Source organism: Xiphophorus hellerii, chromosome 12, assembly GCF_003331165.1.
Source record: "Xiphophorus hellerii strain 12219 chromosome 12, Xiphophorus_hellerii-4.1, whole genome shotgun sequence".
In the NCBI taxonomy this organism is placed as follows: domain Eukaryota; kingdom Metazoa; phylum Chordata; class Actinopteri; order Cyprinodontiformes; family Poeciliidae; genus Xiphophorus; species Xiphophorus hellerii.
The window spans coordinates 24,649,811-24,674,985 of NC_045683.1; the positions used below are offsets into that span (position 1 = coordinate 24,649,811).

General features: G+C 40.8%; 2 protein-coding genes across 2 annotated transcripts; one reads left to right on the forward strand and one right to left on the reverse strand.

The window, feature by feature from the left end:
* The first annotated feature begins 879 nt into the window (after positions 1-879).
* On the forward strand, positions 880-16,587 carry adamts13 (ADAM metallopeptidase with thrombospondin type 1 motif, 13). Its single transcript, XM_032578760.1, is given in 30 exon segments — positions 880-896; positions 898-1,039; positions 1,597-1,642; positions 1,781-1,914; positions 2,198-2,281; positions 2,483-2,607; positions 3,412-3,558; positions 4,109-4,243; positions 5,143-5,293; positions 5,417-5,521; positions 5,599-5,750; positions 5,828-5,891; positions 8,680-8,806; positions 8,923-9,071; positions 9,154-9,274; positions 9,363-9,443; positions 9,531-9,712; positions 10,744-10,897; positions 10,995-11,124; positions 11,226-11,405; positions 11,592-11,790; positions 11,866-11,968; positions 12,061-12,190; positions 13,160-13,339; positions 13,431-13,635; positions 14,372-14,696; positions 14,778-14,921; positions 15,005-15,184; positions 16,078-16,253; positions 16,336-16,587. Coding segments are annotated over 30 exon segments (4,224 nt in total). The 3' UTR covers positions 16,492-16,587.
* Positions 16,291-25,175, reverse strand: zgc:154046 (Carnitine O-acetyltransferase-like). The gene is made up of 14 exons (XM_032578761.1): positions 25,149-25,175; positions 22,728-22,997; positions 21,763-21,881; positions 20,539-20,592; positions 20,273-20,438; positions 19,983-20,157; positions 19,695-19,873; positions 19,511-19,611; positions 19,307-19,426; positions 19,100-19,222; positions 18,858-18,993; positions 17,510-17,572; positions 17,286-17,423; positions 16,291-17,162 (listed from the first exon to the last, which is right to left on the reverse strand). Exons 1-14 carry the CDS (start codon positions 25,173-25,175, stop codon positions 16,947-16,949), a joined length of 1,887 nt encoding a protein of 628 aa, XP_032434652.1. The 3' UTR covers positions 16,291-16,946.

Here is a 25,175-nt window from a genome sequence, read left to right on the forward strand (position 1 = left end):
AGCTGTTAATCCAGACTGACAACAGGCAGAACAACAGCAGATGGGCTTTGGGTCCCAGAGTTGCTGAGATAAACTACAGCCCTTCAGGAAAGAGGGGTGCTGAGCAGATCTGAAGAAATACATGGAGAGGAGAGTGAAAACACTTTATAGTCTCACTGTCACATAACTGGGGTGAAAATTTATGGATGGAGCTATTAAAACTAATGTCCAGATGTATCACGTTTAGCAAGAGGACTGAGGGTTTTGGTTTTTTTACTCCAAAGAGAAAAAAAACTTTTGTCAGTGATATCCTAATTTCTGGTTTTACTGTTTTCCACTCGGGATTCACTTCCCTCTTAATATGCAGCTTAGCTTTGGCTTTATGACTTCGATGAGTTTCAGGGGTGCCACTCTTTTTACATTCTTGTGGAGAGAACTGCATTCCTCTTCATTCGTGTTCCGCTAAAGGATCGAGTCTGCCCTCTAGAGGCTGTGAAACTCAGTGACACTCTGGGATATTTGTGACAGCAGGAGGGGTTAATCTGGTAGTTAATGCAGCCCAAACATAAACATGGGAGAATCTGAAAGGGACTTTTGGTTTCTTAATAATGCATATAAGAACCTCACTTCTCAGTGGTTCTATTTGATTTCCATCAAAAATATTCCTAATACATGATGCCTTTCCTTTAATTTTAACATTTATTCAGTTTCATTACTCTGAAGCAAGGCTAGATTTTACACTTATTAGTCATTTCACAAATCCAATAAAATATGCCCTTTTGATCCCAAATCTGGGGGGGAAAGAAATTCAGGAAATGACGTATGACATTTATCAACTTTGTCCCTACTGTTTACATAAACACATGTTACTCATACACTAATAGCGAGGCTCAGTCCCACATGAGCAGGAGGGAACATATATATATATAGTCTTAGCGTCACAGCAGAGCAGGTAGACACACAGAAAAAAGGAGGGGAAAAAATGTTTATTCTGACTGCGGTCTGTCTTCTGCTCCTACTGCCTGGCTTCAGCGCTGTAATGGGATCTCCTCAGGATGAGGTAGGCGGAAAGCTGCAGGCGAGCAGGAGCTCTGCGGCAGACGATTCTGCTTCTCACTGAGCTCTGACAAAGTGCATTGAACTCTTCAACTTTAAACTGGGAAAAACTGAACTTTTTTCAGAGAAATCGTGTCTTACTTTGTCTAAATGGAGCATTTTAAAATACAAATACTGAATTGGGATGAAGTGAAATGAAGATATGATACGTGGTTTTTCAACGTAATCCCCAGAACACAATTTGAAAACTCAGGTATTACACTAAAATTTGGGTAGTCGTATTTACTCTGACACCCCTAAATCAGTCTGTGGTGAGGGTATTAAAACATTTATATTTGCAGATGCTCTCCAGATCTTAATGAGTTTGAATAATTTTACAAAAGAAGAATAGGCAAAGAGACTTTCGTTTTACATCAAAATGATACACTTTGAGTTGCTCTTTCATGTTCTATGATGACTTGCATAGAGGCTTGGGATTTTAAGGCTGTTGAAATGGTATAAATACACTAAAAATGTTCTTTTATGTTTAACTAAACTGAAGCTGTTTCTCCCTCACAAAAGCCACAGGAAAATGTCTCCACTCTAGATTCCTCTGCAGACACTACAGGTACATGTTGCAACATAAGAACACAGTTAAAAATGTCATTTATCTGCTTCATTGTTAATAAAAAATAATTGCATGTAGTCGCAGTAACTGTTTTTCTTGTTGTCTGTCTCCATAAAGCGTTTTCCTTTTTGTTCATAGTAAGCGACCGTTTGCGTCACTCCACTCTGATTCCTGACATCACGCATCTGGAGCTGCTGGTGGTAGTGGGGCCGGACGTCCAGCAGGTCCACAAGCAGGACACGGAACGATACATCCTTACCAACCTCAATATTGTGAGTCTACGCATATAGATATACAGTAGAAGCATTCCTCTCTGAGCGATTTTAGAGACTGTGGATGGAAATGTAGGTCAAACATATGATTAGGCTGCAATAAGGAGTGATCAATAAATAATGAAGAAGTATATTAAAGGGGCTGGGGGAAATGTGTTTTGAAGTTGTACAGTTTATCCTGAAATGTTCCGGTGATAGGCTCTGCAGGGCACTACAACAGTTTAATCACACTCTGAGCAGCGGAAAGTATAACGATCTGATCAATAATGTAAATTCTGATTAGGCCTCTGAGCTGTTGAGAGACATGACCCTGGGTGCCAACATGAGGGTTCACCTGGTTCGCATGATCATCCTATCGGAGCCAGAGGTAAGAGGTTGGAGAGACATCATGTAATCCTCAAAAGGGAAATTACGGTCTGTGCGAAGTTTAACTCAGTTTTATAGCGTAAAGGTGATAAAGTATTCACAGAAACACCACTATGACTTAAAATGACTCTGAATGTGTAGATAAAATTCAATTTTTACAGTGATGCTTTAACTCATATTTTTGCTGTGGATAATCTTCCAGCCAGAGATCCAAATGTCCACCAACATCACCTCGTCTCTGAGAAGTGTGTGTGACTGGGGCAGAAGGATCAACCCCTCAAATGACTCAGACCCGCTACACGCTGACCTCCTGCTATATATAACGAGGCATGGATGTATTCCCTGGCATTTAAAGTAGACATATTGTAAAAATCCATCCACGTCCCTTGAAAATTGTCACATTTTGTAACTTTGAAACCGCAAATTTGAACGTATTTTACTGGGATTTTATGAAATCGACCAATGCAAACAACACATTAATATGCTTTGAATTCATTCCAGCTCAGTGTAGCTCTGGTTGCATGTTTAGGTGTTATTGCAGAGGCAAAAGGTTGATCTTTACCACAGCAACAATTCTATAAAGTTTTTTTGAAGGATTGATTTTTACTTAGCTTCCAAAGCTGAAAAATGCCAGCACACAGCATCATACTTCCTGTCTGATGTGTTCCTTGGACTTTATGATGATGTTAGTTCAGTAATGTTCCCTCAACAGTAACAGTTGTGTGCTATACCTAAAAATGTGAATGTGGTTGGACTTAATAAGCTGGTGACTTCTGAAGGAGAATCAGAAGTCACCAGTCACATGCAAATTATGTGATGAATCAGAAGCTTTCCTCCACACAAGGAGAGCAGATGGGAATTTCATTTAGTGGTATTAGAGTAAATGAGGATGAATAAAATGAATGCACTTTTCATTTTCTTTTAAAAAACGTGCTTTCCTCCGACTTCATGTTTATGTGCTACTTTGTCTCGGTCTCTAAGATCACATCTGAATAGATACTGTACATTCCAGTTTGTGGTTGAAACACGGCAAAATGTGGAAAAGGAGAGGGGGTGGGATTACTTTTGCAGGGCACTGTATCTTACTCCTGTCCAAATATGGTAATGATCTAAATATGTCGTAACCGTCAGGTATGACTTGGAGCTGCCCAATGGGAACAAGCAGGTCAGGGGGGTGACACAGCTGGGAGGGGTCTGCTCCAGCGACTGGAGCTGTGTGATCACAGAGGACACGGGCTTCGACCTGGGCATCACCATCGCTCATGAAGTCGGCCACAGGTACAACACCGAGCCATCCATCAGTCTACAGTCAGCCTAATAATCTGGGGTTTTACAGCCGCCTCCATTTAGATGATTCTCTAATTTATAGTTGTTTGGAAGTATTATTCCTTTTTGATATCTGAGCCAGCAGAATTTGGCATGAGTCACAGCGAAAGTGTCCAGCTGTCCCACTTGCTCCTTAATAATTAATGTAAAACTATAACTCTTATGTTGCTAAAAGCATAAGTAGGACATAAAGTCAAGTGCCCAAATGATTGAAATATTTTCAGATCATTATTCAAATAAAATGACAAAAGGGCCGCTAGATTTTTAATGATGCCATAAAATTGAATTAAAATGAGAGCTGTTCAAAGTGAACAGGGTCTTTAAGGCAGGGTCTTTAAGGGCTCTTAATCCCTCATAATCCTTTTTTATCACTCGGAGAGCAGGTGTAGTACTGATCTAAGAAACGATTAATTGACGGCAATTATACGTTGCCTTTAAATGCCACCAGTCATGCTGGATTCGTTCTGCACTAAGGTTACTTCTGCAATTTTCAACACCATAGCTTCGGAATCGACCATGATGGATCGGCGAACGGCTGCAGTCGGAGCAGCTTCATGATGGCCTCGGATGGAGGCTACAACAGCGTGGATCTGACCTGGTCCCCCTGCAGTAGACATCAGCTTCTCACCTTCTTCAGGTGGGCCAACTATCACACAAATCTCTGTGCTGCCAAAAGGGAATTTCTTCTACAAGTTAAACTTTTTTATTTTGTCCTTTTGGAAAGGATGTACTGCCTCCCTCCCTCTCCCAAATAACTAATGGAGATATGTGTTGTTTTTTTTATCTGCACATATGAATATTTAATATACATTTTAAAAACACTGAAATGTTCAAGTAGTTTAAAGAAACGCTCAAAGATGAAGAAAACTCCTTGAATTCTTTTTTCACAAATTTGCCATAAAAATACACATTTATAGTGAGTAACAAATTAGGATATCCCTACCGTTATTCCCATTTGAAAATAGCTACTATTACAGATAGCTACACCATATCCAGTATATGTCATCAAAACATCACAATACTTAGCATTTTGAAAGAGTTTCTTTCTCTTTTAACCTCAAAGTTTGAGTTTGGTCAGTTCTCGGCTATTGGAGTAGAAGTGGTTGAGAGTTGTCTGAGGCCTTAAGCAAAAGATTGTATCAATTAAGACTTTAGCAAGCAGCCTTCAAATCAAATTTTTCTCTACATTAAAAATAATTCTCAAATGGAGGGCAAACAAGAAAACTTACAACATTCCCAGGACTCGCCATCCGAGCTAGCTTACACTGTAAGCAACGTCCAAGATGGTAAAAGGAATCTCCAAAAACACTAAAATGTCAACACAGCAACTAAAGCTGGCTCTTGCTGCTGTTCATATGACCATGTACTGTATGTCTCTATAATCAGTAAGATGCCTCACATGTTTGACTTTCGTGGGATGTGTGCAAGCAGGAGACCTTTGGTCTCTTAAAAAAACATAAAAACCAGACCATATACATAAATATTTTCACTCTAAGTATTTGGAAAATTAGACATCAATTTATTCAATATTTACAGTGAAGGGAGAGCTGAATGTGTGAAGGATTTCCCCGCACTGGGAGGCTCCCTGCAGGACTGGAAGCCCGGGCTGTATTACGGAGTTGATGACCAGTGTCGCATAGCCTTTGGCAGCACTGCCAGAGCTTGCTCTTTCTCCAATCCTGACCTGGTATGCTGCCTGTAATATTAGCTCTGGAACACTAGGTGGCACCCTCCAACTTCATGGAAATATGCATGCAATTCCACTGTACTGTTGATTCATGTTTACAATTATAGTCTAATTTTCCAACAGCCGGCTTGCCGTGCTCTGTCCTGTCATGTTAAACCCCAAGACATCAGCTCCTGTAAACGCCTCCTGGTTCCACTGCTGGATGGAACAGAGTGCGCACCCAATCAGGTAACACTCTAGAAATGCTGCTGCAGTCATCCCAGTCGAGGTGTAAACACAAGCACATTGTTCATTCTGTCTTCTAGTGGTGTCTGAAGGGACGCTGTGTGTCCCCAGATGACTTCGGCGTCTCTGTCGTAGTCAACGGCTCCTGGTCCAGCTGGTCTGGGTTTTCCTCCTGCTCCCGGACGTGTGGCGGAGGGGTCATGCTCCGTACAAGGGAATGCAACAACCCAAGGTGGCAACTGTCACACAAGCATTAGTATCTGCTCGGCAGAGCTTCATCTTAAAGAAGTGCGTGTGATGTGTTTTCAGACCTGCTTTTGGAGGGAATGACTGTGACGGCCCAGATATTGAGGCTGAACTTTGTAACCAACTGGTAAGTTCTCTCTAGTTTTGTTTACATTGGGCCTCACAAAAGTTTAGAGCTTCATTCTCCATGACGCTCTAAACATTTGAGTGTGAATATATCATTTAAACAAGACCATTCCGTCATGGCTGCCTACAAGAAGCCTGCAACCTTTGACCCTGTGTAAGATTTTTGTAGCCTCTGACAGACATTTCTTTGAGGAATGCCCTGTATTTACCATAAATTCTGCTCCGCTTTCTTGTCCCAGCTGACGTAAAGCAACCTCACAGCGTCATGTTGCTACTCCTATGTTTCACAGTATTGTCAGTGATGTGTTGTTTTCTCCAAAATTTTGCAAACTGCAAATGAAAGCTAAAATTTTTGCATAAAGATGAGATTTTCTGAGTGAATGACGAATAGAGTTAAATTGGTATATAACACAAACATTACGTTTATGAGTACAAAAAAATAACTATGAAATCTGAAAGGCCTGCTAAAACCTTCGCAAAGCACTGTTGATCAGTATCAGCTTTCTTTTAATGTTTGTTTCTTAGTTTTAGTTATGTTAAATGTCCAAGATATACATTGCAATTAAAAGCAGAGACAGACTTAAGTTAGCTAGGTTTTTCTCATTGGGGCCTACCATAGCAATGCATGGAAGAACACAGAAGAGCAGAAGGAAGTAAGCTGCAGCCCAGGGCCCAGGAGCTTTGGGGGCCCCGAATGATGCGTTGTACTTTTGTGAATAAATAAGGTCTTAGCTATGTTATGACAATTCCAAGGGCCCCTGACCAACACGGGGCCCTCCACAATTTTTGTATTTATTTTTTTTTCTTCATAGAAATTTTAAAAAATGGGGCCCTGTCAATTACAAAATTAATTACATTGTGTTTTCTAAAATTGTTTTTAGCAGTAAAAATTAAATGTTACCCCTCCCAGACCAAAAAGCACACATTTGCCCTGAAACCCCCCTGGATCTGCATGAAATGGTTCGTCCCTTCTTGGAGCGCTTGACGGTGACAATGTTCAGCAGCAGACAGTGGAAAACAAGAACAACTGTGGCAGTTACTATGCTACTAGTAATAAAGTTAGGTTTTCAAAAAAATAGAGAGACAGAGAGAGAAAAAGATAAAAGTGTCAATTTGTAACCCAGTTTTTCTCCGAGAGGTGGGTTGACTGTGAGATTATCAACCATTCAGCATAGTTAGCTTAGCTACAGACTATTGTTTGCCTCCATTTCACTAACATTTAATGCATTAAGGAAAGAAATGACTAACATATTCATATATTGAGCTTGTCCCTGTACCTTTTACCACTTAACAACAGATGGGTCAGTCAGCAGCAGCTCTAACCCACGTCCCTCCTGACCTGCCCTGTCCTAAGTAAAATTAAAGCTGCAGTATGTAACTTTTAGAATGTTTTATTTATTTATTTTTTACGTATTTGTTAAAACTGTCATTATGTTGTGACAGTATGGCATGAGAGATAATCTGGGAAAAATCAATTTCCTCTGTTTTCTCCCAGTACTATCTAGAAACAACCAATCAGTGGCGGTGGCAGGTAGAGTTTTAGTGCTGTCAGCCACAATCTCATGTGGCTGCTCATCCCTATGCTGTAGCTAGCGCAGCCTGTTGTGAATGCTCAGTCTAGTTAGCATAGCTATCAGTGACGGCAGGTAAACGAGTTTCCTGCAATGATATGTTGTTTATCCGCCATTAGCACATTTAGCAGTGAGTGAATGAGGATGATTGACAGCGCTAAGAGCGTCCTACTGGTTCCGATTGGTTGCTTTGGTCAGAACGTTGCATTACTTTAGCTAGCCATAGTAGCTCAGGAAGGAGGTGGAGATTGATTGTTTTCACAGATTATCTGTCTCAAAACAAACTGTCATGACATGGTGACAGCTTTAACAAATATGGAGAAAACATATTTTTATGTACTGCAGCTTGAGTAAAATGCAACTACACAGCATTTTTTGAGAAGTCTGTATTGCTTTATGTGTATTTTGCACGTTGCCTATTACTGTTGCTCGTGGGGAGAGACATTTCAGTAAGCTAAAACTAAAAAAATTAAGCAACCTACTTGCATACTGTATGCGTACTGTTGCATGTAAAATTTATGAGCAGTAAATATTGTGCTAGTATCAGTATTGGAGTTGCAAGCGTTTAAAGTTGGGATGCTTTTGATGGGTCAAATAGACTCAAAAAATTGTAACAGCAGCTGCTTAAATTTTTTGTCATGGGCCCAAGATTCCTGGGACGCCCCTGCGTATTTTTAACGATGGTAAAAGTCAGTGATGCTTTGAAACGGGTTTCCGTGACTGGAAAGACGTAAGAGAACGATTTAAAAAGCAAGAAAACAGCAAAAGTCACAGAAAAGCAATGTGACTGCTCTGCTCGCGCTCAACGCAAACTTAAAAAAAAGCGGAACTAGCTTTAGCGGGAGGAGGAACTGTCCCTCTGCTACAGGCGAAGGGCCAAGAGTACAAAATAGTTCAGTGCGTCGTGCCCTGCCCTGACAGGAGGAAGTCAAGACAACATGCTAGATATACCCCACATGCCACTGACAGCACATGCCAATATTAGCATTTTGGCCAATCTTATCTTTTACACTAATTTTAAAATACTGAATGGAGTAAGTTCATGTTACTCAACATGCTTGTGACTCTCCACATGCTATTGAGTAGGTTACAGCTTACTTTAGCATTGATGCTAACTTTTAGCATCAGAACGCTGGCGACGGGCAAATTTTTAGTTGACAGCTGCTCTATAGTGCAGGGCAAGATGTAACAAATTTCCTTCCACTCATGTTGCTTTAGCCTTGTGAGCAGACCCAGTTGGACTTCGTGGCAGAGCAGTGTTCCCAAACAGACCCCCAACCCTTATACTTGCTTCCCAACACTGCCTCGTTCTACAAATGGATCCCCGCTATCGGCTTTGTCAAAGGTGATAGTAATCTAAATATTTCTAACATGTTTTCTACTTTCTTTTCCTTAAAAAAACCCAAAAAACCCAGAGAAAATCAGTATCTCATATTTTTCTTTCAATTTGGTGACAATCAGGAGATGAGCAGTGCAGATACATGTGTCAGTCAGATGGAGAGAGCTTCATAGTGAGCCGTGGGTCTTATTTTGCGGATGGGACTCGCTGCAAGTCAGACATTTCAACTCCTTACGGCGCAACAGCTGCTTGTCTTCGAGGGAGATGCCAGGTGAAAAGAATAAACATGTCAAGAGAGTCAAGTCAGATTTCTTTTCGTACATTTTTACACTTGGTTTTGATTCTGCGATCAGGTGTTCGGCTGCGATGGCGTGCTGCACTCTGGGAAAGCGTGGGATGTGTGCGGGGTGTGTGGTGGAGATGGATCCACCTGCATTTTGACATCCGACTCGTACAGTGGTGGTGGTGCCAAAGGTAACAAACAACTAGATAACTACTTGCCTTTCTTGGCCTTGTAACCCAGGTAACTGAGCCAATATCTATTTCCTCTTTTCACATAAAGACTACAACACTTTTCTCACTCTGCCGGTGAATGCCACTCAGGTCCATATTGTTAACAGGGCGCCTGTCTTCACTCATTTAGGTGGGTGGAGTCACTGTATGAAAGTTAAGTTTTAACAACAGAGTATTTGGTAAATGCAGAGCATGTGAGGTTGTTCTATGTCTGCAGCTATGATGGTTGGGGATCAGTACATTGTGTCTGGATCGGGTACCATGGCTCTGAATACCACCCATCCCTCACCGCTAGATGATGACTATGTACAGTACCGCCTTCACCTGACTCCTGACCTTTTACCTGAGATGGAAGAGGTGGTAGTACCTGGACCTCTGAAACAGGAGATGACCATACAGGTCAGGAAAAGGGTGGAATTTCTCAAATTACTCAGCAAATGTTATTTCACACTAGATCCAAGATGGCTTTAGCAGATGCGGAACAGTAACACCTTGACCGTAATCATGGTGCTACTGTGCTATTAGTACTTGCAAAACAGCCTTTGCTCACAAAATAATTTATTTATTTTTTTTTTTTTTACAATTGTATACACTTTCAGTCAATTGCAGACTCCAGACTCCCGACTTCCTTGGATGCACAATTTAGAAATGCAGGGTTTTCCCCAGTGTATTATAAGCCTGGCGGGCCACCAGGCTTTACTTTAACTATAACAGTTACAACATCATTGGAAAGTACACAGTACATTATATGTATTTAGTGGCAACTGCAGCCCAACTGAGAGTGTAAAACGTGTTTAAAACACACATTTACTGTAGATTCAGGTATACCAATCTTTTACTATGGCAGTGTATTTGTTCATGATTTGTTTGCTTCAGCTGCTGACTGAGGTCATTTTGTTTATAGCCTGAGAAACAGGGGGGAAAGTGCCTCTGGTAGCTTTATATTAAATTAGGTGGAGAGTTGCCAGCCCAGTGTAGGTGAAATGAGGTTTCATTGGCATAAGGCCAACATGGCTGCTCCTCCTTTGAATTTGCTGATGATCAAACCCACACAGGTACGTGTGAGCCACATGTTATGGTTGAGCTACTTCTGCTGCACCAGACTCCGCCATGCAGATCTGCTATCACCACAATAATTAACTGTACTACCTGTAACCATGATCATTTTTGTGCACACTCATACCAGTTGGGTAAAATTTCACGCTCCGTCATGCGTAACAGGAAGCACAGTGTGTTGTTAATGCATCCCAGAGGACGTCTGCAGGACTGTGCAGAGTCCATCCATGAGTGGGGGATTTTTATATTAAAAACTGTCCAAAATCAGTGCGAAGGAGGCCTTTGTGCCTACAAAGAAAGGAGTGCTTGTCTATAGTTCAATGTCCATTTTTGAGATTAGGCATCTAAAGTGTGTAATACCTTTTTTTTTTCAGGTCTATCGCAAATATGGAAAGGAATATGGGGAAAAAACAAATCCAAACATTAGCTTTCAGTTTTATGTGCCAAGAAACAAGTCTTTGACAGACAGCTCACCTAGAGGCAAATGGGCTCCGTTAGCAACACCCTGCTCTGTCACTTGTGGATTGGGTAAATAAATAAGTATAAGTATCTAATGATAAATGTGTGTAATAAATGGTATATTTTTTATACCATTTTTATACCAAGCGTTTTTATTATTCCCTAGGTATACAGAAGAATGAGCATGTCTGCATAGATGAAGACACCAACAAGCTTTTGAAGCCACACTACTGTAAAGCCCCTCCTCCACCCACAGCACTACACACAACCTGTCAGCTTCCATCCTGTCCCCCCAGGTTAGCTTCATCTCAGCTCCGTTTTTCTTTTTCTTCTCGTCTTCCCTTTGCAGGTACGCACGGCCCAAATGACTATACATGAATAATTTACTGTTTTACAGGTGGGATGCAGGAAATTTCGGGGTCTGCAGTGCCTCCTGTGGCGGCGGATTTCGGGTGCGTCACGTGCGATGTGTTCAAAAGCGTGAATCCGACGTGGTAAAGGTTCCCGATTCAGAGTGCTCCGCAGATACCGCTCCCCACCCTTTGGAAAAATGTAACCTGCACCACTGCCCTGCCAGGTATTACCCGTGATTTATCAATGATTACGTGACCTTTAATGTATTTGTTTTGCAGATACAATCATTTGCTCCAGTGATCACAGAATATAGAAGACTTATATAGAAAAAAATTATATAAATATATATAAATATATATATATATATTTTCCTGCTCCTTTAGCGTAATCTGAAACACTTTATCTTCAGATGGTCTGTCTCAGAGCCGGGTAACTGCTCTGCTGTGTGTGGACCGGGGGAAGCAGAACGCAACGTGTCTTGCATCCGGCAAGAAGACGGCTTAGATGTCGAGGTGGACCATAGCTTTTGTTTAAATCAGATCAAACCTCCAGATTCGGTGCCATGTGTGGTGGATGTCTGCCCTATCGGGTGGGACTCTAAGGTGGAGGTAACGTCAAAAAGGCATTAAATTCTTTAGTTTAATTACCTAATTTAACGCCTAAACATTCTTTCTGTTGACCAGGAGCGGCCCAGTTTAAAGTCTGGCTTGCTTCCACGCTCCAGACAGGCTCCTGTGTATGTCTGGAGCCCCGTAGTCAGCCAGTGTTCTAGGAGCTGTGGGAATGGTAAGCTGAAAGCTGTTAAGCCGTAGTCACTTCAGAACCAGCACCTTTTCCTTCGGTGTAGTAACTCAAGGCCCAATGCTCATGCATGAAAGGAAACCTACAGGTTTGGTTTTCTTGTGTGGATCACCAGACCAGACTGGGGGTCCCTGACTTCCACTGTGACTCCTCCAGCAAACCAGATCCGCACACTGAAATGTGTGGTTTTTCTCCCTGCCCTCCAAAGTGAGAAATTTTTAATTTAACAATTATTTGCATTTTATTTGTAGCATTAACAGTGCTGATTTGATTTACAATCATATACTTTTGATTTGTTTGTTTTTTTTCTTTAACCATTTTTGTCATGTTACAACATGAACATTAATTATATTATTATATCAATTGTATTATTTAGACTTTTTTTGTGTGCTGGAGCAACACAAAATATTTCATAAAAGTAAAAAGGAAGGAAAATAAAACATAGCTTTCAAAATTTGTCTAAGTAAACATTAAAAGGTGTCCAGTTCCTTTTTCATTATAATATCCTAACAAAATGCTTTCAAAAGTTAACTCATATTTGAGTAACGTAATGCCAGTATAAGTTAACATACAGGAAAAGTCTCATTTACAATTTACCACAAGTCGTGTTGACTACACAAGAAATGTGGAGAAAGGCGCTCTGATCATAACAGGAAAGAAAAGTAATGAACAGAGAAGCAGGTCAGAGGTGATGGGAAAATGGATGGAGCAAAGTAGAGCTCAGTTGGTGGAAGGAAAATCTGTTGGAGGCAGCAAAAATAATGGACTGGTGCATATTAAATTACGTGATTTTAAAAAAGAACTTCAGAGCTATAGTAAACCAAGAATCCATTGTAAGATTTTAAAATGGATCCTCATAAGTACACTATCCAATCCAACTGAGCTTCACCTATTTTATAAAGAAGCATGTACAAAACGTTTGGTCTGTCGATGTGCAAAGGTGGTGGAAATGTGTCCCATATGCTTTGCAGTTGCGATAGCACCAAAATGCTTGCTCTACAAAATGAATCCAAATGCCACACTTTTCAAAAAAAGAATATAATGATAAATAATTAAAGAACATGTGTCATCATCCTTCCATGTTGTAACATGACATAATCTGAACAGGTTTAAGGAGTGTGGGTACTCCTGAAAAAAAGAAGATTTTACAAATGCTACTTTTCCTCAAACAACCAGGTGGCGCTCTAAGCAAGGAGTCTGCAGCGTAACGTGTGGAGGAGGGGCAGCCAAGAGAGTGCTGTACTGTGCTAGAGAGACAGATGGAGAGGAGGAGGAGGTGTTGGAGGATTACAACTGCAGCGGCTTTCCCAAACCAACAGCAGTGGTTTCATGTAATACTCACAGCTGCCCTGCAAGGTGAATTTCACACAAGCAGTCTGTTGATTTTTGCAAAAAAAAAAAAAAAAGGGGGTTGAAAGTCATCTCACCATCAGCGTCACTCATCCAGGTGGAAGGTATTTAGGACATCGCCCTGCTCTGTGTCCTGCGACCTGGGTGTAGCTCAGAGGAATGTGTCCTGTGTCCAGTTTGTTCACGGGAAGGAGAGCGTGGTGCCAGAGGACGGCTGCCGTGCAGCTGTCAAACCTGCCACCACTGTGCCTTGCCTGGTGCAAGTGTGCACCTTCAAGTGGGAGGTGAAACCATGGAGCCAGGTACATGTGACGGGATGGGATGTGAAGATTAGTTCAGATTGATGTGAATACAGGATTCAGTTCAGATTTAGCGGAAGCATGTATGTCTTTTCTGAGAGCACTCCTTCCCAGAGTATATTATTTAAATCTTACACCAACTCTTCATTTGAACACTGCTAAACCAGAGGTCTGCAACTTGAGGCTCTGGAACCACACAGTAACTCTCTGGACTTTCCACATTAGCTCTTAAAAACATTAACTAAAAATGATGAGGAAACACCTGAAGTTTTAGAAATATAAATTTTTTTTAAATGCTGGATTTAGCTATTTTTCAGTTTTTACATGAAATAACTATTGTATTCCTACAACAGAATGACACTTAAAGTCCCAGTCATTTTTATTGGTTATTAGGAGTTTAGTTTCTGTTATTAGAATGGAAAGTATGTGCCAACAGTAACATACCATATAAAAACTAAAATTACTATTAACTTTTAGAAAAAGCTTTGTTTTTCTTCATTCTAAAACTTAAACATAGAAATAAAATAGGTGTTCTTAAGAAATGACAAAAACAGATTTTATGCAGTATTTAGTTATAAAAATTCTAAGTTGTTTTTTTTCTCAAGTCATGTAATATTTTCAGTTTTATTTAGCTGGACTGAAGACAGAAATGGCTCTTTGGATTGCAAAGGTTGCGGACCTCTGCTGTAAACAATCTGTTGTGCATAAGCCTGCTTACACTGTGCCATGTGCTCTTCAGTGTTCAGCATCCTGTGGATACGGTATCCAGTCCCGAGCTGTGTCCTGTATGGGCCCCCCTAAGCCTGAGCCCCTCAGCCCTCTATTTTGCATGCACATGCCCAAACCGATCACAATCAGAGGCTGCGACACGGGCAGCTGCAGAGACGTGGCCTTGAACAAGACCACTCAAACCCTGAAAGCAAACTCCACAGAAAAGGCTCTTCCATCTCCTCCTCCGGTTCATAAAGATGCGTCACGGCGCCGCATGGGCAGCCTTCCTCCGAGGCCAACAGAGACCATGGCCATCAAAGAGGCCACCACAGCCACTCCAACGCCTAAGCCTAGTGAGTGTGCGTCGTTTATCGCAGCGTGTTAGCAGATAAAGATAGAGCATGATTATCATCACAGTGCATGTGCTTTTTGAGATGCATGTGGACTTCTACTGCTGGAGGAATCAGGCACCGTGGATTTACACAATGCGCCGAGCAGATGCACAGTGTCAGTAGGTCGACCCCTCGACGAGGTCATCAGCATCACACTCATATCCAGCTCTTTGGATTGCAGAAAAAGTATGCTCCGATGAATACTTTCGAAGTCTGTTGCAGACACAAGGAGGTATGCAACCGTGTGTGTGTGTTTGTGTGTGGTACAGGGGAATACGTGGCGTTTTTCGATCGTCTGGCTTTCGTGAGGAAGTGTGTACAGGCAGCAGGCAGTGAACTGACCACCAGAACCAATGTCCTGCTTGTCCGGCAAAGTCTGGTCACTCCTGGAAATGGGGTTGTGTTTACCTACAGATCGAAGAAGAACACGAAAAGGAGTCACCATCAGGGTAAGGCAACTTATTTAATAACCAGTTTAATATCACACGTTATGCCTGGGTAAAATCATTAGAAAGGTCAATATTTGTTTTTATAGCTAGGTGATGATACACAGCTATGCATCTCTGCAGAGCTAAATAGTGTTGCAACTGTTCACTTTAATGCCTGACTATAAACAAGAAATGCACGAACTACCTTTTTTTTCCCCCACTGTATCGGGACATACCTTGGTTGCACAGTGTGAAACAGTTGGCTCTGTTGCCTTTGTAGGTTCGAATCCCAGCCTGGGTTCTGCTTTCATGGACTTTTAATGATTCTTTTTGACTGTTCCCTGCTTTTTTTTTTAAAAACTACCTTAAAATTATTTTCATACAGTTTTATATAACTGTATTTAAAAGATATGTTGTGTTGTTTCTTTAAAAATGTCATAGTTTGGCATCTTTTATCGGTACTGAATAATGGAATTTAAGATAAATTCATTTCAGTGAAATGTAATATTTGAAATAAAGAAGTACTTAAATTAATTTAAGAATGTTTGAAAGAATTGTAAAACATCCTGAGAGGGGAATACATCCTAATTGTTTAAATAAAAATGATTAGAATTGTAAAGTGACCTTTATATGACTGGTTTATATTCTTGGCTTTACTAGTTGCTGTGGAGGGGGTTAATCCACAATAAATATCTACATATTTATTGTGGATCCACAAAAATATTGTGGATATTAATAAATATCCACAATATCCACAATAAAGTGCTATTTCAGCCTCAACAATACAATATGCTGCTGCAAATGTCCCGACAAAATATCATCTTTAACTTCTCACAGATGGAACTGCATTTGAATGCATGTGATCTTTTGCTCAACAAACAATAAGTAAACTCTTCCTCCTTCTTACCTCGCAGATTGCGACATTCAGCTCTTTTCCCCCAGCGGCATTTTTGAGAATCCAGTTACGTCCAACACCAGCCGCACCTGCCGAGTGCTCATCAACGCCCCTCCCTCGGTGAAGATCAGGATCCAGGCGCTCCACATAGCGTTACCATTCAACACCACCAGTGCCCAGTCCACATATATCATGGTATAAACAAGCTTTGTTTTAAAGAACGTGTGGAATGTGGATGAAGAATAAAAGCTATGTTTTTATTGTGTTTCTTGCTCAGATCCGAGACATGGACGTCTTAAAGACCAACGTGTTTAACGGCCAGCAGCTGTTCCTGTGGCACTCCTCTGGAAATATGGCTGAGGTTGAATTTCATGGCGACTACCTGTATTCCCAAGGAACCTTCAGAGCTGAATACTCCTTTGTGCGACTTTGATCCACGACATAAACTATTAAGAATAGATTATATGTGTAACATCTTTCGTTTTTGTTTACAATGCCATTATTGTTTATTCTATTTCATAGAAAAATCTTTTTTCATTTAATTTACATACCTAAAATATATGCTTTTTGATTTTTTCACCTGAAATAAACATATAAACCAAGGCGCCCAGGATCTGTTAAGATTCACCAGGAACTGGTAAGAGAAAAAAAATCTTTGCTCAGTTACAATCGCTTGCACATTATCTTAAAATCTACCATTGACTGTTTCTCCATTTGAAGGCAGTGCATTTTCAGTCTCACATTATTTGTTTTCCATGAACCCTTTGGTAACACGTTTCCTCTCAGTTCTCCATTGCGCCGGCGCTGGCGTTCCGCCAACAACACTGGCAAAGACTCGATTCAGTTTCAGCTTCGTACACAAGCGACGCGCCGGGCTCATGTGTGGGATCACTGTCTGGCCGCGGCTGTTTCCGTGAGGAGAGCTCTCATGTCCAACAACGCTTTCTTTACAGCCTGGGCGAAGTTGGCAGCATTCGTGTCCTCACAGCTGTTGAAGGCCGTGATCGCGATGTTGATATGCTCATCCATGGGATTGTAACACACCCCGTAGCCATCTGGCACCATTGGACCGAAACACATCACGCAGTCTGTCTTGGAGCCAACCTGGACGCAGAGACGCGAGAGAGCAAACGCGCAAATAAATAAATCGGAGTGTAAACAATCATTCTTTTCGTTAATAATAGGCTGTTGGGTTCTTTGTTTGTTGTTGTTGTTTTTTTTTCATACCTGGCTAGTATAGAGGTTAAAATGATGAGCTACTGCATAAGAGGTGTCCATGAATATCTCAGGCATAGAGGTCAAATCTACAATACTCTGCATTTTCAGCCCGAGCAGATGTCTGTCGATAGCCTGTCCATGGATTGCCTAAAAAAATAAAACGGGTAATGTGTGGTGATGAAACTAATAGGAAGCTGAAAAAATAGAGTATGAAGTAAAACAGCGGATCTCACATTATGCGTGTTTTTCTTGTGAGCTTGAACTGCCTTCTGCAACAGAGCAAACCTCTCCTTGTTCTGTTGGGAACATTTTCTGATCAGTAAAGCATCTCACCTCTCGAACATAGAATATTTACTGTCCCTTAATATTCTTCATATCCCCCGAACTTTTCACATTTTGTCACAGCACAACCACAACCCCCCTCAATGTTGTTTATTATTGGGGGTTTTTATGTGATAGCACAACACAAAGTCTTATATTCCAAATGGCGTTCCAGTAGCACGCTAAAATCAGAAATCACATATACAAGTAAATAGAGTCTTTCTGTGTGCAATTTATTTTGACGGCACAGCTGCAAACTTAGATGGATGTTCACCTACACTGACCAGGTAAGGACAATATTAATTGGAGAAGAAGCCGACAGGTAGCTGTTGGAGCTGCAGAAAACTGTCAAAAAAAAGACACTCGCAGGAGCAGCCAAACTATGAAAAGAAATCTGTGACTTATAGATTTCTATAATATGTAGTTACAGGCTCCACAAATCTGGGCTTTATGGAAGATTGGGAAGAAAAAGGCAGTAAGAGAAAGACAGCTATAGAAAGTCCAGCCACAAATCATGAAGGGCCCACAGCAAACAAGTGGAAGAGAGTCCTATGGTAAGCAGACCAAAATTTAATGGGGTTTTTGTGCCTACAAAACACGATGTGTTTTGAAAAACCAACCCTGCACATGAGTCTTAGACCACCATATAAACCTTTAAAGATTGGGAATGCCTTTCCTCAGCAGGTAAAAAGAAATAAACTGGAGTTCGTGTGAAGATGAATGGACCAAAATGTAGGCCAATCCCAGAAGAAACCCTGATAGAGGCTGACAGAAACACAATGGAAGGGCATCAAATCACATTCCTGTGATGGAATGGCCCAGTTAGTGTCCAGACCTAAATCCCATTTAGGGTCTGTGGCAAAGCTTGAAAATGAATGTTTAAAGAAGCCCTCCATCTAATCTGCATTGATTTAACTATTTTAAAAGCAAAGTATTGCTGCCACACTGTTCAAATTGTTTTTTTCAGAACTATATTTCCATCCACTTCACAATTAAGCACTATTCTGTTTCAGACTCTATTTGTTCAAAATGCTGCTCTGCAAGAGGTGGTGAAAAAAAAGCATATGCATGCCACACTTTTCAGATTTGTATTGTTTTAATTTAAAAAAAAAACCCTAGATATTTTTTGTCTCATCCTCACCTCTGTACTTTGTGTTGCTCTACCGCATAACATTCCAATAAAAAACATTGAAGCTTATGGTTGTGATGAAACAAAATGCTTCGGCAAGGCGCAGGGTAAAAAACCTGCCCTATCCTTACCTGCTTAGATGGGTCTTGCATTGCCTGAACAAACTTAAGTGAATCCACAGTGGTGGAACGGATTGCTTCTGTGCGTCCGTATTTGAACATTCTAAGTGTTGCGCTCTCATAAGTAGGACAGCAAAGATCATACATCCTAAAATATAAAATTGACACACACAGATGCACATTTTATTTTTATGTGTTACACTTATTTTCCGGAGCATTTTTTTGTTGTTGTTCACTAAAGAGAGATTTCTTACCTAAAGTAAGCCAGTTGTAGAGCCACTTGCACAAACGCATCTGGACTCAGCTCATGCTGCTTTGGCAAATTTCTTCCAAAATGAGAAAATGTGAGCACTTTCACATCCAAGTCCTCCACCATTCTGAAAAAAAAAAAAACACAGTAAAAAGTAAAGAATATGCAATCAAACACTGAACACAAGCCTAGTTGTTAACAGTGTACGCACATGTTCATGTTCTGTTTGGCTTTTTCTATGTCTCTCTTGATCTCTGGCGTGATGTTGAAACGTAGCTTCTGAGGCATGGGCAGAGGAACCATAGGAGAGCGAACCATTTCAGGTCTCTGCCTGTCGACAAATGTAAAAACAGATCAATCCGAGCTCAATCGGAAACGGGAGAAAACGGTCGTCCAAACACTGAAAGAGACGTACATGTATTTAACAACGTAGTCGATGAGAAACACAATAGGCGGACCCTCAGCAGGTGCATGCTCGTAGACCAGCCCACACGTGCCGTCCTCGCCGACAATAAACTGCGGAATAGACGCGTGGAAATTCTCAACCAGTGCCAGAGTGCTGTTCATTGTTTTAGCCTTTAGTTCCTTGTCAAACTCACCTGCAGCGTTTTATCAAACCAGCGGTTGCCACTGTTCCACCGTGTCCCACCTCCATGGAGCATCTGGGCTGCCACGCGGCTCAGATACATCTCATCCGACACTCGGAGCATCGGAGCATCCAAACAAACTGTAAATATGCTCTTCTGGATGGCACGGACCGATTCCTTATTTGTTCTGTCTGAGGGTAAATAAAAGCACGAGTTCATTAAATATTTTCTCAGAACAACGTTTAAAAACAAAAATAAACTGGAATGTTACTCGTGCTATTTTCTCCATTTTCTCCTCACCCTTTATTAGGTTGTTGTAAGCTTTTCCCCAGGTGTTGCGGTGCTGTGATGTCAGGATGCCAATTGGTTCTTTATTAGTTTGCAAAGAAGAATTCCAGATCTTCTCCAGCTGCATGGTGAGCTGATCTACTGTCAGTGGTGTGCCATCACTGTTGTAAACATCTAAAACAAAAAACTAGAGGAGAAAACTTTAGTTAGCTTTAACACGTGTCAAAATGTTCTCTTCCAACTTCGAAATTATTATAAAGTTGCAAAGTTAAAGACTATACAAACATTTGGCTGCACAGTACCTGAAAGTTGTGGACCACGGTAACGTGAGTAGGAGGTGTCGTCCCTGCAGAGTAATGCACCACCGCATCTCTCTTTGGTCCGGGAATACGGCATGTGGACAGGATCTGGTAATACTGGTCCATGCACAGAGGCTTTCCATTCAGATACTGGATAGGCAGAGTTTCTCTGCAGCACAACACCGTATTAAATTAACAGTTGCTAAGACCAAACCGAGATCTTCCTGTCACATAGCAACAATGTTTGAAGTAATTTCAGGCAAACTCACGCGTCGACCATTCTTTTAAAGTCCAAAACCCCTGCAATGAGTTTGGCAGCAAACCTGCAGAGAAGAAAATCAAAGCTACTCTTCACAGGAGTGGACGCAAAACACGTTCATAGTAATCACTGCTGAACACTAACATAATTGTTAAATCGATCTTATACATTTTAGTGATTAATATTGTCATATGAAAGATGATAAGCAAACCAGGGCTGAGAGACGATTAATCGGATGAATCGTGATGTATTAATGATTGCAATAACTAATTTAGTAATCGAACTGATGCATACGCAGTAACTGAGTATACTGCATATGCAGATTAAAAAAAAAACTGCCATTTGCTAAAAAAACAAATAACTCAGAGCCGTAATTAGGCCAAAACTGTACAAAAACTATATGTATTTTGCATTTAAGATTAAAAAAACAACCTTTGTCAATATGTTTACCTAGAACTTCTCAAGTGACCTAGTTTTAGCTTCACTTGGTTCAAATTTGTAAAAAAAAAAATCTCCTTTTCACTCCTATAAAGTTATTAATCGATTGATCCGTCAACAGATCAGCCCTGTGTTCTCGTTAAGTCAAGCAGAAAGGGCCGAGCTTTTCATATGTTGATCTTAGAAGGCTTTGTTTTAGCTGCAGATGCATCCTTTGCTGCACATAATCAAGCATTCGCTAAAGGAATGCAACATATTTATTTTCTTATTTAAAAATGGATTTGAATTATTTGTTTATTGCACGTTTTAGCATACTTCTGATACTGTGTTAAAAGGGCTTAAGTGGTTAAATGAGAAATCTGCAGAATATGGCAATTATTTTATCCGATCAATCGATTCGTCGTCAGAATAATTGACAGAATAATGTACTCTATGAAGTAATGGCCAGTTGCAGCCCTAGAGCAAACTCTGGCCTCCACATTCACAGCACATCCCATATGTCACAGCGGTTAAAAACAGCCGAGCAGCTACCAGGCTTTAAATAGCCAGCACGACAGGGGAAAGACTCTGCGAGTGTCAGCTTTAAACTCCCAGCTTAATACCACCTTGTTTACACTGTAAGCATACTGTAGTTATACAGGTTTCTCTCACAACCCAACACTTAAACGATTGTTGTAACTCAGAATATCACACTGAAGGTGTGCTGAAGTTTGAAACACAGAGAGCTGTGTGATTGTTTGGCGATGGTGTTTTAGTTTTCGCCACTGGTTCAATAAAAGAGTCGTTCTTCATTCACCTCATCTGCCCTTGGCGATCTTCAAAGTGCATTCGAGGCAGAGCGACTCCAGTGCTCGTGTAGACGGCCACAGGCATGCGACAGTCCAGATATGCTGATTGCATCCACCATTCTGACAGCTGAACGCACATACACAGTTAGAGAGCATGTCACACATTTGAATAAACTGATTCAAAAAATATGAAAGCCAATGTTTAAAAAAAACTCAATATACATTCTTGTCTGAAGTTTGCCACAAGCCTTGGCAGGGAACAGAGTAAATGTCTGGTAATTATATGCAGGTCAAAACTTTTAAAAGCATGTTTGCCTTAATAAAAAAAAGACCTCTAGTTTAAAAATTATTTTGGATTCCATTGATTTTCACTTTGTCCATTCCTAAAACATCACATGTGAGACTTTTTCTTTAAAAATGCTTACAGCACTTATCCAAGTTTTGTTAAATGATAAGTACTTTGTGTTGCTGTAGCTAATCTTTTCCCTCGTAAGACGATGTGAATCTGTCTGTAATCGTTTAGCCCTAATTAAAAATTAAAAGACTCAATAAATACCTGTGGTGGCAGGTCAAATTTGTATCATTCTTAAATGACAATTCTGCAAAAAATTCAAATAGCAAATAACCCTGAGGCCACACTTTGGACTTATTTTCTTGGTTTAGACTGAAACAAATTCAAGTTTGACAGTGGTCTACTCAAAGTCCAGGCCTAAATCCAATTGAGAATCTGTGGCAGGACTTGACAGTCGATGGCCACAGAAGCTCTCCATCCAACCTGAGTGAGCTGAAACTATTTTCCAACGGACTGGTCTGAAGTTTAAGTCACTAGATGTGCAAAACTAGTGGAGACATCTTTTAGAAGAGTGGACTCAGGCAGGGGGTTAAATACAAAGGCACAGCACAGTTCTCACATATATCTACCATAATGGAGCCCGATGACATAAACCGAAAGCAAACAGAGCCAAATATCTACCCAGTTATCCGTCTTTCTAGCGCGTCTCTCGAGCCCCTTCTGGAGCCGTTCTCCTACTCCACCCTTCAGGAACTCCTGTATTAGAACACGAGTGTGTTCCAGTTCTTCCTCGCTGACGATAGGCTCCAAGGCGGCCAGGTAGCGCTCACATGTCTGCTTCAGAGGTGGAACAGGTAGCTTGGGCAAACCTTCCTGATAAACAAAGGACCTCTCTGATATCTGCGTTACCGCTCTGAGTAAACGGCATGGATTTGCAATGCCTGGACGCAGCTGTAAGACAGGAAGAGACTTTGTTTATATATTCAGTGAGAAAACATAATAAATATCCTACTCCGTTTGTACGAAAGAAATGCGGTAATCCGGTCAAGGAAAGTGTGACAGGCTCTAAAGATCCGAAGCATTAACATGTTTGTGTGAGAACACCTCTCTGTATGTGCGCTGAAACAGAAACTTGACTGAGTAACAATTTGAATATTCATAAAGGCAAATAGTTCAGTGTTAGATGACTGAGCATGTGAAAAGGGACACCAAGACAACTTAATGGAGCGGTTCCACTATTTGTTGGGAGCAGCAGGGTTGTGCTCTGCCATCCTATAAATAGAAGGTTGACACTGCTGAACTGCGGGATGGTTGCTAAAACAAACATGCATGAAAGCATGAAATCCATCTGTGCTACACATGTTAACACGTTTGTTCCATGTTCATAAGGTCCGTGCTCGTCACCAGTTACAAAATAAATCTTAGATTGAAATTCAAAGATAAGTATTCAAATGTTCAATGATGATATAAACAGTTGGTGATGAAGTATTATTTTTTCCTCAGAATTATTTGATTTTGAGAATGTTTTTAAAAATCACACTTAAAAAAAAAAAAAGGAAGCAACTTCTACTTTGTGCGTATTTGATGACATCACAAGAGGCACAAGGGTTGGGCTGATCAGCATTCATTTGTAAACACAAAACGCATGCAACTTTTGACGGAGTTAAACCTTGATCCTGAATCGTTTGAGTTGGAAAAGGTTCAGCCGTTTTTGTTTGAGCCAGAGTTTGACTCTGATGACCCCCCAGGCCGTGATGCCTACAGTTGTGGCGGCAGAAGCAAATGGTGGTGAGTCAAATCTGGTACAAATCTGTTTACAATCCTTTTTAAGTTCTTATATATTTTTGCTTCAATGCATATCCCCCATGTATAAAGTAAGATTTTTTTTGTGTGTGCATGTAGTTATGTGATTTGCAAGTGCAGGCTAGGATCGGGCTTATTATTAGTCACTCTTTCTGGCGAGTAATCTTGGCAACTGCAGCTTTACAGTAAATACTGGGACTTAATTATTTTTAATAGAACAGATCAACTACCAATGTGGTTTTTAGTAAAAAAAATAAAATAAAAACATTTCTGACAACAATTACAGATGATCTTTGATCATCTGGCTTTTTCGGTCTGCACTGGTCCTCTTCACAAATTACTTCAATATGTTTTCAATAAGTTTTCCCTGAAATCCATGCAGCGTTCCCACTGAAGGCCCAGAGGATTCTGTTCATCCGTAGAGAATAGCAGTGCACATTTCTGAAGGAAGCATTTAATTAAAAACATGCAACGGTCAAAGGGATGGAAAACAAGAAAGAAAAGAATATGAATGCACACTTTCAAATGAAATCTGATTAGTTGCCTTGTGTGATGTCATCGAGGGCACTTGTTTAAGGGAGCTTTAATGACAATTTAGAACAAAATAGCTCAACAAATATGAAAAGCACTCAATAACAGCTGTCCCACAGCTGACAAACTATAACTGAAGTGAGTTTAATTGATTTCTTTATTTTAGTCTGGCAACTAGCTTTAATGTATGGATGTAAACGGAAATGACGACGAAGTGGGGGGTTATCTATCACTTCACGTTTATGCACAGATGTGTCACCTCTGTCAAGGTCGTGGGAATAAGATAGAAGATAGAACTTCCGGTTAACCCTTTCAAAATAAGATTTTTGTGACAGCTAAGTGCGGCAATGTTATCAGTTTTACACACCACCTGTTACATGGGATGATATGAAGCACTGAATATGTTAAAGAAGCGCCGTTCACTGGCACAACCAGAGGCTTTCATGTTGCCGAAGTCGACATTTCATCAGCACACGCATCTCGTCAAGCGAAGCTATCGGAAATATTAAGCTAACATTACGCAACACAGACGTCGTTAAAACGGCACCTAAATTAAAATGTACAAATTTAGCTTTCGTGCATTTGAAGACGGTGAAGGGGAGATTAATGAACATTCCTCTCGTTGCCTCCGGACCTGTCACTGTCCCGGTGTTGTTGTTTTCCTGTGGCGCCCCACCCCTCCTCTCCTCCTCCTCTGCCTCCTGCAGCCCGTAAACAACAACAAAACCTCCTGCGTCTGGTTCAGCGAAATAAATACAAGACACTCACCGCAGCTCTGACGATAACCCCCAACAT